Source organism: Felis catus, chromosome C1 (genome assembly GCF_018350175.1).
Source record: "Felis catus isolate Fca126 chromosome C1, F.catus_Fca126_mat1.0, whole genome shotgun sequence".
NCBI classification, from domain to species: Eukaryota; Metazoa; Chordata; class Mammalia; order Carnivora; family Felidae; genus Felis; species Felis catus.
Genome location: NC_058375.1, coordinates 126437973 through 126450499, shown reverse-complemented (window position 1 = coordinate 126450499; position 12527 = coordinate 126437973). Strand labels below are relative to the sequence as shown.

The 12527-nt window shown below is 38.2% G+C and overlaps 1 protein-coding gene across 7 annotated transcripts in view; it reads right to left on the bottom strand.

Annotated features, from left to right (window-relative positions):
- The window catches only part of CCNT2 (cyclin T2), a 41385-nt gene extending 31413 nt beyond the window's left edge, over positions 1-9972 (bottom strand). Inside the window, exons 1-3 of one of the 7 annotated variants that reach the window (XM_019838023.3) lie at positions 9761-9960; positions 8875-8956; positions 6917-6943 (exon numbers count right to left, since the gene is read on the bottom strand). In XM_019838023.3, the coding sequence (XP_019693582.1) occupies positions 6917-6943; positions 8875-8956; positions 9761-9918 (267 nt within the window). In that variant the 5' untranslated portion in view covers positions 9919-9960. Of the gene's footprint in view, positions 1-6916; positions 6944-8874; positions 8957-9760 lie in introns of those variants that run through there. The other 6 variants (XM_019838024.3, XM_003990727.6, XM_011285232.4 and 3 more) reach the window with 6 other exon arrangements.
- Positions 9973-12527: the final 2555 nt, after the last annotated feature.

Below are 12527 nucleotides of genomic sequence, written 5' to 3'. Positions count from 1 at the left end.
GATTCTCAGTCTCTCCCTCTCTCTCTCAAAATAAAAATTAAATCTGAAAGCAAAAAATTTTTGTGCATCAAGAAAGTGAAAAGACACCCCACAGAATCAAAGAAAATATTTGCAAATCATGTACCCGATAAGAGATTAACATCCAGAATATACAAGGAAATCCTACAACTTAAAAAAAAAAATAGATAAAAGACTGGTTAAACTTTCTCCAAAGGAAACATATAAATGGCCAATAAGCATACAAAAAGATGCTAAAACATCATTAAGTCATCAGAGAAATGCAAATTAAAACTACAATGAGATACCATTTCACATTCATTAGGATGGTTACTATCAGAAAACCAGAAAAGAGCAAGTGTTGTGAGGATGTGGAGAACTTGGAACACTTGTGCACTGCTAGTGGGAATGTAAGATAGTGCTTATTGCTGTGGAAAATGTAGCAGTTCCTCAAAAAATTAAACATGAAATCACAATGTGATCCTCCATTTCTGGGTATATACTCAAAAGAGTTGAAAGCAAGAACTTAACCCACATTTATTCACAATCCAGCAGCATTATTCACAATAACCAAAACATAAAAGGAATCCAACTGTGGTTCATACATACAATGGAGTAACGTTCAACCTTAAAAAGGAAGGAAATTCTGACACGTTACAACGTGGGTGAATCGTGAAGACATTATGGTAAGTAAAATAAGACACACACAAAGAAGGACAAATATTGCATGATTCCACTTCTAAGAGATCCAAGAATAGTGAAATTCAAAGACAAAATAGAATGGTGGTTCCAAGGGTCTGGAGGAGTGGGAGAATGTGGCATTCGCTCAATGAGCAGAATTTCAGTTAGAAAAAATAAAAAAGTACTAGAAATGGATGGTGGTGATGTTTGCACAACAATGTGAATACTGTACTTAATGTCACTTAACTGTACACTTAAAAATGGTTAAAATGATAAATTTTGTTAAGTCTATTTTACAATAAAAAATCACAAAGTAAAACAGTAACACACTTCCAAACTACTAGACACTAAAAATGATTCAAAACACAAAACGTAAGTAAAAAAGATATGAAATCACATATCGAAAGATCACATTACACACTTGAGTATATTAACCCAGAACAACCAGCACCAAGACACACTGTAGTAAAATTACTGGATTGTAAAGGAAAAAAAACTGGCCATTTAGGCAAAAATAAATTGAAGAAAACTAGATTACCACCAATACTAGTGCTTTATGCCAGGAAAAAAAATGTGTTACATATTTAAGATATCTAAGAAAAGAAAGCAGGAGCCGAGAATTTTATACACAGCAAAACGGACCTTGGGTCTAAAGGGCAAAGATAAATTATTATCAACACACAAGGATTCAGAGAATATGGTTTCCATCATCTTCAAGAGAACTTCTAACAATCAAAATGACTAGAGACTTAAACAGAAGCACTGGTAGTGAACAAAAATGGTTACTTGCAGAACTAAGATTAAATAAAGATTGAAAAGTTGTGTAATAGCTATTTAAGATAACGTAGCTATAATATGACCTTAAAAAACATGGATGAGATGGGAGAGCAAAACAAAAACATTTTATTGTTCTCAATAATTATACTGCTGATGACAAAAGTACTGTTAGTCTGAGACTTACTTGTGTAATGTGGGGTTAAGTTAATGAGTGATTATGGGATAAAGTCTCTAATCCCACATTCTTAACAACTAAGATTTTGGTGTGAAAGGTCACAGAAATGTACAAAAGACAGGTTAAATAAAAAATGCTGTTATTTTGAATTAGCAAATTCCTGAGGTAAAGAATACATTTAAAATAAATAGATAAGGGGCGCCTGGGTGGCGCAGTCGGTTAAGCGTCCGACTTCAGCCAGGTCACGATCTCGCGGTCCGGGAGTTCGAGCCCCGCGCCGGGCTCTGGGCTGATGGCTCAGAGCCTGGAGCCTGTTTCTGATTCTGTGTCTCCCTCTCTCTCTGCCCCTCGCCTGTTCATGCTCTGTCTCTCTCTGTCCCAAAAATAAATGTTGAAAAAAAAAAAATTAAAAAAATAAAATTAAAAAAAAATAAAATAAATAGATAAAACAAGTCTGGTTAATGTATACTTCATATATTTAATGTGTAAGTAAATCATAAACATTTAACCTATTAATGTACATAATGAATATATATTTACCATACTAAATATTTCCTCATTCTGTTCACTGAAGATGCCTACAAACAAGACTAACACAATAACAATGAGTATCCCTAATATCCAGCTCCTGGTTTTGAAATACCACTTCCTACTAAAAGAAAGGAGGGTTTCTGAAAGAAATGGCTATTACAGCTGTGGAGAAGGAAATGTACAAGATAAGCGTGGAACATTGTGCTATAACAGAGTGAGGAAGCTATCCAAGATTATTGGGGTACAGAATTACCATATGGTCTAGCAATGCTATTCCTGCAACCAAGAGAATCCAAAACCATACGTCCCCCTGAAAACTTATATATAAATGTTCACAGGAGCAAAATAATAGCCAGAATGTGCAAATCACTCAAATGTCTATCAACTGATGAATGGATACGTAAAACGTGGTATAATGGTAGTCCGCAAGAAAAATAAATGAAGTACTAATATGTGCTACAACACAGATAAACCTTAAAAACATTATGTGGTCAGAGAAAGAGGTCAGTCACAAAGGACCAAATATTGTATGATTCCACTCATAGGAAACGTCTGGAATAGGTTGGGGGTAGAGGGAAGAATGTGAATAGACAGCCAAAGAATGTAGGGTTTCTTCTTGGGGTAATGACAAATTTTTAAATTCACACACAACTCTGAATACACCTAAAAAACTGCATGGAACTGTACACTTTTCAATGGGTGAAATGTACAGTATATGAATCACATTTCAATAAAGGTGGTAAATGTAGGGCAAGAATCATGTATTTTCCTTTATGAACCGTACCACTGGGTATCTAAATAGATGAATCACAGCATGTCATTATAAAAATATTCCAATTAATAAACCCAGAAATGATAGAATTAGAGTATCACAATGAACAAAAGGATCTAGGCACTGATTATCAACAGCTACTAACATCATACACGATAAGACATTAGGGATCTGATGAAAGAACATAAAACCACCTGCAGTCTTGCCAAAGGGATCTAAAGTCAGTTTGATGAAATTTCTAGATCCAATTGGCAATTTGCAGGGAATTAAAGAACAAAGGAGCATGACAAACTGCAGCAGGAGTATACAATCAACAAAATGCAGACAGTTGGAAATTCTACGGTTTAATGCCCTAGGTTCTTCAACAGGTAAAATTTAAGTGAAAAGGCTGGAAGGGAGACCTATATATTGAGACTTAAAAAATCAAATATTTAATGCACAGGACTAAACTGTGGCATTTAAGAGTGCAGAATTAGGTGGTAAAACTGTATCAAAATCGAAGAAAGTGATTACTACATCAAGGATACTGGTTATTTTGTAGAGGGAGGAAAGGGTCTGACATAAGGGTGGGGCATATGGAAACACTTCTGGAATAGGTGGCAAAGTTCTCTTTCTTGGGTTACAAGGTTGTTTGCCTTTCAGCTATTCATTTGTTTGGTGGTTTTATGTTTGTGTTTTATTTTCTAATAAAAAGAAAAACCTACTTCAACACATAATATAGTTATGCTATAGCAATAAAGGACACCAAATAGATGGAGTACAAAAGGATGTGAATAGGACCCAAAGAATAAGATAGAGACAGAAATTAAGAAGTACAAGAGTGGAGTTATCTTGGGAATGCTTCATGAAGGGTTGAAACTTCACCTGTTTTAAAATCTGACAGATCACATTCACATGAAAAGTGAAGAGACTGCACCATTTGGAAAAACAAGGATGTGCAATGCATAAATGCTAAGTCTAAAAGGGCTAAAAGGGGAATCTGGGGCCTAATTCAAAAGAAGACTTTATTGGATTTTGTCCAATTGATGTAAGCAGGTCAAAATCTGAGAAAATATTTTCACTATTTACTTGTCTACTGATCATCTCTTTAAAAAATACCAGCTTCAGGGGCGCCTGGGTGGCTCAGTCGGCTGGGCATCCGACTTCGGCTAAGGTCATGATCTCACATTTTGTGGATTCGAGCCCTGTGTCTGGCTCTGTGCTAACACCTCAGAGCCTGGAGCCTACTTCAGATTCTGTGTCTCCCTCTCTCCCTGCCCCTCCCCTACTCGCGCTCTGTGTCTCCCTCTATCAAAAATAAATAAACATTAAGAAAAAAAAATTTTTTTAAATAAAAGAAAACACTAGCTTGAATACTCTGTCCAATTTCTTAAATACACTAGGGTCAGACAAAAGTGAGAACAGAATGGGATTAGGCAAGGAATTTAGGTTCAAATGCCTATCATATAATGGCTGCTTTGATTTTGGACAAGTCACTGAGTAACTGTATCTGTTTCTTCAGTAAGATAATACTTTAGCATCTGTGCAAATGATAGCTGAAAAGTAAATTTAGAAATCATCTAGTCTAATAATCTCAAATTTACAACCCAGGAAACATGTGCTTGGTTAGTATCACTCTGAAAAGATACAAAATACTTCCATTACCCAGAAAGTTCTACTGGACAGCACTGCAGTATTTCCCAGTAGTATTAATGGATTCTGAACATAGAATTATTCTTGGATTAACAGCTTTAATAAATTAAAAAGCAGTTGGTGCCATCTTAAAAATTACTTCCCCAGAAGTAGCCACACCTAAACCCAACTAGGACCAGTCCAATTCTATACGCTCTCACACAAACAGCTGTGTCACATGTAAGAACTGGGAAACCAAAACCAACTCCTTTTTTTGTGCTGAAAAAGATACATATATATAGGCTTTCACAAGCAAAAAGTATTTCTGAAAGGGCACACAAGAACTGTTAACAGAAAATGTTTCAGGGCAGTGGGCTTACTCAAGCTGAAGAGAGGTTTATCATATTCCCTTTCTACCTTTTTCATTTACCATATATCTGTATTAGTTTTTAAAAATAAAAGAAAGCATTTAAAGTGTTGTCACTGGGGAGAGGACATATACAGAGAAAAATGTATAAGGAGTCATTCAACAGACCTGTGAGCAACAAGATTTTATCCATTACATTGTTTACCTTCTAGCCTGAATGGATGTGTTGGGGGATATTTTTACATTTAACTGCATCTACGTTACTATGTTTGAGAGAAATTTAGGGCTTTCATGGTAAAAATATAAACAAAAGCCTTGAACTAACCAATTCCCCCAAAATGTTTTCTTTCACAAAATGCAACTGTAGGACAATGTTATCAGTAATTTGAATATAAAAAAGCAGTTAGTGTAAACTGGATAAAACCTACTTTTAAAAAAGTCTTAAATAAATTTCTATTGCAAAGACTGTAATTAATAATTATAATGGCAGAATGCTGTATTATTAAAGAACAGAGACTGTGGGCACTTCTCTAGATGTATACAAGAATAGCTTTCCTCAGTTAAGTCTTTACAGGGGATGAAAGGAATGCAAAAAGAACATCTGCAAATTTCCAAATGACATCTACTAATCAAAAGTCAACTAAGATTATAAACATTGTGAACAAAAAGTGGTAATCAAATTTTATCACAAGCAAAAATACAAGTTCACTTAAGGTGTACAGCTAACTTAGATGTATAAAATGAAATGTAGATATGACATAGATGATGCAATCTTAGAAATCATTACAGTCATGGGGCACCTGGGTGGCTCAGTCGGTCAAGCGTCCGACTTCAGCTCAGGTCATGATCTCACAGTTCGTGAGTTCCAGCCCTGCATCAGGCTCTGTGCTAACAGCTCGGAGCCTGGAGCCTGCTTCAGATTCTGTGTCTCCCTCCTCTCTCTGCCCCTCCCCAGCTTGCTCTCTGTCTCTTTCTAAAAAACAACAACAACAACAACAATTTAAAAAGAAAAAAGAAATCATTATAGTCATTCCTTAAAATCATCAGTCCTAAATACCATCCTTAACTGTATACTCTTGGGACCTTAGCAGAAATATAATACATTAAATAAAAACTACAATACATTTAAATCTGGCATATTGGATACAGCTCTGATTGCTGCAGCTCAAAAACAGGCAATAAAACTAAGTAAAGAGATTTAAATGACCATGGATTTGGAGAACAGACCTATGAAAACAGACCATGACCATCAAAAATACAGAGAGAACAGTGTACTCTCCACAATCTCATCTTAAGAAAATTCATTAGAATATAAGAAACAAATGCATCATAAACTTGACTAACGAAATTAATGAACAGAGTTTCTAAGAGAAACTGGATCAATATTTATTCTAAGGTTGATACTGGAGAGGATGTTCTCCCACAGTATAGAACTTGGAGATACTGTTGGCGCCAGGGCTTTTCTACTTCACCAGATTTATCTTGAGCTTCACGTTGTAAGGCCATTCTTTAATTTCTAACCCCAATTGCATAAACCTTACTGCATCCAGTGAGCAAAGGGTAGACTTATCTAATTGGGTTACATATAGAAGTCACTTAGTGCGGACAGTGATCCAACCCTCCAAGAGAAATTGACAATAAAACTCAATGATAAAAGATAGTTTCTGGGTCACCAACACATGTCCACACTGACTTTATTCTCAAACACAACAGCGCTTAAATTTTAGGGGAGATACTACTTTTAAATTAGTCACAGTGGGAAAATACAATAAATCCACATAAACATTAAACATATTTTGATATAATTAATGCATATATTGTAAAACTACATAAAGTTTGTAACTATCATCTCAAAATTTAAGCTTGTTAGTGTTTAATTTACTGACTGGTGTTCCGTTTGTGGTGAAACTCATGCTTTTGTAGGTTTACTATGACATTCCATTATAACCCTATAAGAAAAATTTTCCCAATGATGTGGGGGAGTATGAATTTAAAAGTGACTCACATTCAATTTGAGACCACCCCCTTCACCCTAAAAGAATAGGGAAAAAAAAAAGATAAAAGAGTGAGGCTGTGCAATTGATGCAAGAGCACCAATACAAATATTAAAACCACTTTTGATAAAATAGCAAAGGTAAAAAAGACAACAGTTAGATATGAAGGGTGCAATGTTACTTTTTAAAATAGAAATTAACATCAGATTTCAGATTTCAATTACCCTGCTAATAACAATTTAATGTAAAATGCTGAAGTTTACCTTCATACATATATGGCATTAAGTGGGGTAATAAAAATAATACTTTGGCTTTTTAATGAATGATGGCATTTAAGTAAATTAGGGAAAGAATGCAAGTGACCCAGGCTTCACCATTTAATTTAAAGGTCAAGCTGTGAATTTTGGCTGTAAGCAAGATACCTGTTTTAAAGCACACCAACCAGGCCATAGAGACAAATTATGAAAGAGGGAGGGTTCAAAAAGAGAAGTATAGTCTTGTGGTGAGATCATTACTAGAAGTAGAAAAGTAAGCCTGATTCAGCAAATGAGACCTCTGTAGCCACATAAAGAATTTCCAGAACTATTTTGACTTGTGATTTCTACCAGCATTTTCCAAGGCTACTTAAGGAAAGCCACATTTGTATTAGTATTCATTAGTTTACGACTGCCTTTGGAGCCAATTTAATAAAAATGTAATTCTCTCGATCTAAATTGTTATTGCCAAAGAGGCTTCCTCTCTCTTCCATAACACTATCACTGACCTAAGTTCTGTGCACAAGAAATAACTAGGAAAATGGAAATAGAATAAGACTCATGTAGATTTAAAAGAGAAAGAGAAGCAAAGGAGCCTTTGGGAGACCAAAATGTATACAAACACATATACTGTTCAAACAAGATAAACCTCTATGACAATCTGATAAACCAAATCACTTATGATCAGAAGAGATTACAACAGGAATCAATCTAAGCTATGAAGCTGTTTCTTCCAAATAGAAAAAAAAAAAAAAATTATGGACCTTTTCAAAGACTGTTTTCTTAGCAAAAAGGTCCTAATAACAATCTACCAATAGCATAGTCTTCCACAGTCTATTTTTTCTACACACGCCTTTCAGAATAACATTCTAAAAATAGCTGTGATAAAAAGAGCAAAAAATATAGCGAGAATTAAGACAAGGTTAAGTATGTTTAAACAATATGCAACTTTCTGTTAACAGATGCAACACAGTATGCAAGTTACTCTGAAAAAAAGACCAAACTCACACCTTTCACAAATTAAAATTTTCAACTAAACAGCATTACTCGACTTTTCAAGATTTACAGGTTGCAGGTTATATTCTTTAGTACTGGAGAATAAGTTTTACTTCAAAACTAATTATACACACCTCTGCCATTTTATGTTTGAAGGAAAATTTGACGTTTAGGTCACCAAAAACTTAAGGAGACAACAAATGCTGTGATAAATAGGAACGCTGACACCGTAAGAAATTACTGTTAGCAAATCAAATATTTCTGCTAAACATTTAACTTTCAAAGGATCATTTCAAAAGAATGTTTGAATTAAATTAAGCCCAATTCACAATATTTGAAACAATGAGTCCAATACAATTAAGATGTACAACAGAATGACTAGGCCAAATTACACTGTACATTACTATTTAAAATTATTCAAATGTTAACTATAAAATTTAAATGAATACCGATGTCATAACTGTTAGAGTAAATGTTTCTTATTTACCTTTTATCTCAAAAACCTGGCAAAGCCTAACAAAGTGCCCAGCAGCTTGTCATCACAAATTAAAAAACTAGAAACATTTTGCATTTCAACCAAAACGTTTATCACACGGTTTACATTCACTGTTACCTTAGGACACTAAATCAAAAGTGAAATCCACGACCAACTTTTTTCTGCGTATCGATTTACTTCAAAATTTGGTTATGGTAAAAACAAGCAATAAGATAGTACTTACATTTCTACTGAATTTGGTGAAAGAATGGTGCATATAAAACCTGTGCATATAAACAATCGCAGTGTTTATTGTAAGCTGAGAGCTGGAACGTAACATTTAGGAAATAGCCGAGAAAAACAGGACCTAATTTCCAAAACAATTTTGATGGAAAATTCCCCACCTACGGTATTTTTCCAATGCTTACAGTTCACTCAAAACGAACCCCAAAACTATACACATAAAACAAAACCCCGCAGGGTGGTGGTGATGGTAGGCTCGACGCCAACTATAATAAGTGCTGAGCATTTCACTCCAATATTGCTATTAAGCCAGCCCGGGAAGGATTTATCAATGGCTACGACTCACTAAACTCAGCATCAGACAGTTGAAATGCGCGCGCGCACATCCATACAAAACCACGCCAAGAACATAAAGACCTCCAGTGAGCTCCCAAGGTACGAGACCCGCCATCAAACCAGCGAGGAACGCGGGGAGAAGCTGCGGAGAAGACTTCACGCCTTTCAGCATCGGTAACCCTTCCACTTCTCGGCCTCTTCTCCGACGAGAAGTGGAAATAGCTGCCTCTTTTCTGCGATAATCCCTAAAATTCCCCCCTGGCCTCGGCGGCCTTCCCATCCCCCGCCGCCACCACGCGCGGCCCCAAACAGATTACACAACGCAGTCTCCTAGCCCGCATTCCAGGACTCCTCTCCTCCCCTCCTTCACTGGCCGGTTTCGGCCTCCCGAGCCCAAGCTCGCCTTCCCTTACGGCGCGGGAGAGTCTCAGCGAAGGCCGAGGCGGCGGCGCCATGTTTGCGGGGCACCAGGCCCCGAGAACAGGCGACCGGGAGAATAGTGAGGGGGGACAGGGCGTGAGCGGCGGAGGGCCAAGAACAGGAAAGGATACACATTGAGACGCTGTCCCATGTCCTGGATGAGGTTGGCCGCCTGCTGGCGGTATGAGAGCTCTTTATCCGCCTCCATTCCGCAGCGGCGGCTCGGCGTGTTCTCCAGCTGTTCCCGAGTAAAGAACCAGCGAGAAGAAGCTCCACGGCCCGACGCCATGACACTTCCTCCTCCGCCCGCTCCCTCACCCACCCCCCTCCCCTCCCGGCTCGCGGACTCCCCGCCAAGGCCGCGCGACCCCGCCCCAGTCCGCTCGCCGTAGAACACGCACCGCCCCTTTTTACTCTTGTCGCTGCCCGTGCGCGTGCGCGGGGCCGCCCTGCCGCCTCGCCCTAGTCTTTTGCTTTCTTTTTCCTGCCCCGGGCCTCGCTCTTACGCACGGGACCACAATGCCCCGCGCCGCTTGTCATTTGGAGGCGCCTGGAGGTGGGGGTCTGCTCGGAAGGAAAAGGTCGGCGCGAGGGACGCAGGGTCTAGGATTGGCTGGGTGAAGGGGCGGGGAGGAGAGGAGGGAAGGGGCTGGCCAGAGGTCGCGTAGAGAGGGAAGCGGGCGGGCGGTTGTGCCGTGAGGCCTGGGCGTGGACTTTGAAGTCCCGGTGGCGTCTCGGGCTGGGAGTCTGGTGGCGTTCGAAAGGGAGAAAAGCCGTACCCTTCTCCAGGCGCACGCCGCAACTTCCACTTTCTTCGTTTTGGTCTGCGCCGTCTCGTAGGCATTTCCCCGAGTTGGAAAAGTGTCCACGACGGAAAAGCCTCTGCTTTCGGGCGGCTCTGCGGAGGACGCACCTGGGAAGAGTGCATGAGTAACAGCGCTCCACCTGTGTGTTGTGCTTCAGTGCTTTTTTTCCCCGTATGTTGTCCACAGCCACTGAGACCGTGGGGTTTATTTTTGAGATTTCTGGGCCAAAGGGTATCCAGTTAGAAAGTGTAAGAGCTGAATTTTTAAACGAGATTTCGGTAGCGTGTTTTTAAACCACGCTGTGATTGAAAACAAAGTAAAAGGAGAAACAGTACAAGGTAAAATTTTTGCTTAGTGGTTAAGACTAACACCACATGTATCAATTGATTAATCTCTTCCGCCTTTGCAAGAGACTACTGCAGTAGAGTTTCCGCGAATAGATAGGTCTCCGACTCTGAGCCATTGCATATTGGCCTGTGAATAAAATTCATCTTCTAAATTGTAACTATTTGGGGGCACCTGGGTGGCCCAGTCTTTGAGCATTGGGCTCTTGATTTCAGCTCAGGTCATGATCCTGAGGTTCTTGAGATGGAACCTCACCTTGGGCTCTGTGCTGACAGTGTAGAGTCTGCTTGGGATTTTCTCACTCCCTCTGCCTCCTCCCCACTCGCGTGTGCTCTCTTGCTCCCATAAATAAATAAATAACTTTATTTGGCAAAGACTACAGAGAACAGGCAGAAGTATTTCTAAAAAGCAACCGATAATGCTTTTAAGTGAGTTTCTTGTTAATGCTCCAGGCCTTTGTCCTCGTTTGGGGGCTTAGCCTATGTGCAGTGTATTGCCGTATTTTGGCTTTGGCTGTATCGGTTACATATTCAATATAGAGCTATTGATTTGGTTGCAGTAGGCAGTTTGTAACAGTTGTCTGCATAACTTTATTTCTTACCTACATTGCTTGCTTCACATCTGTCCCTGCTTAGAGAAGTTCTGGGATAGATTGATTTAAAGCACCATTTATAAGGTGCTTACCCCCAACACTCGTTATGATACAAACTCAAACTAAGAATATAAGAGAACTTCTCAACTTGTTGAAGAAAATTTGTAAAAACACTCCTGTTAGTATCATAATTAATGATGAGAAACTAGAAGCTTTCCTGCTAAGGCAAAGATGTCCCCTCTCATCACACCTTTCAAAATTGTACTGGAAATCCTTGCTAATACAGTAAGAAAGGTAAGTAAAAAGTGAACAGATTGAGAAGGAAAAAAAAAATATGTTGAGGGATAGCATACTTTTTTGTAGGAAATTTCAAAGTATTGAAAAAAAATGGAACAAGTGATTATTGCAAGATTTTAAGATACGAAGTTATTACCCAGGAGTCATTTGCTTTCCTATATACCAGCAATGTCCAATTGGTATTTGAAATTTAAAGCACAATACCATTTATAAAAATTAATAGGTATGAATCTAAAATATGTTACAGGATCTATGTGTAGAACTGCAAAACTCTAAGGCAATCAAAGAAGATATAAAAAGAATGTTTTGGGTTTATGGATTGGAAGACACTATCATTTGATGTCAATTCTTCCCAACTTGATAGATAGATAGATAGATTCAGTGCAATCTCAATCAAGATTTTAGCAAGTTATTTTGTAGATATCAACAAATTGATTCTGCAGTTTATACAGAAAGGCAAAAGACTGTCCAAAACCAGCACAATCTGAAGAAGTTGGACTGACGCTACCTGATCTCAAAGCTACAGTAAGACAGCATGTATTGGCAAAAGAATAGATCAATGAAACAGGATAGAGAACCCAGAAATAGACCCACAAAAATGGTCAACTGATTTTTGAAAAAGGAGCAAAAGCAATATAATTGAGAAAAGATAGTCTTTTCAACAAATGATGCTAGAAAAACTGGATATTCATATGCAAAAAAAAAAGCTACACACAGACCTTACAACACTGTTCACAATAATTAATTCTAAATAGATCATATCCCTAAATGTAAAATGCAAAACTATAAAGCTTCTAGAAGATGGCACAAGAGAAGACTAGGTGACCTTTTTTTTGTTTGGCAATTGTTTTCACATAC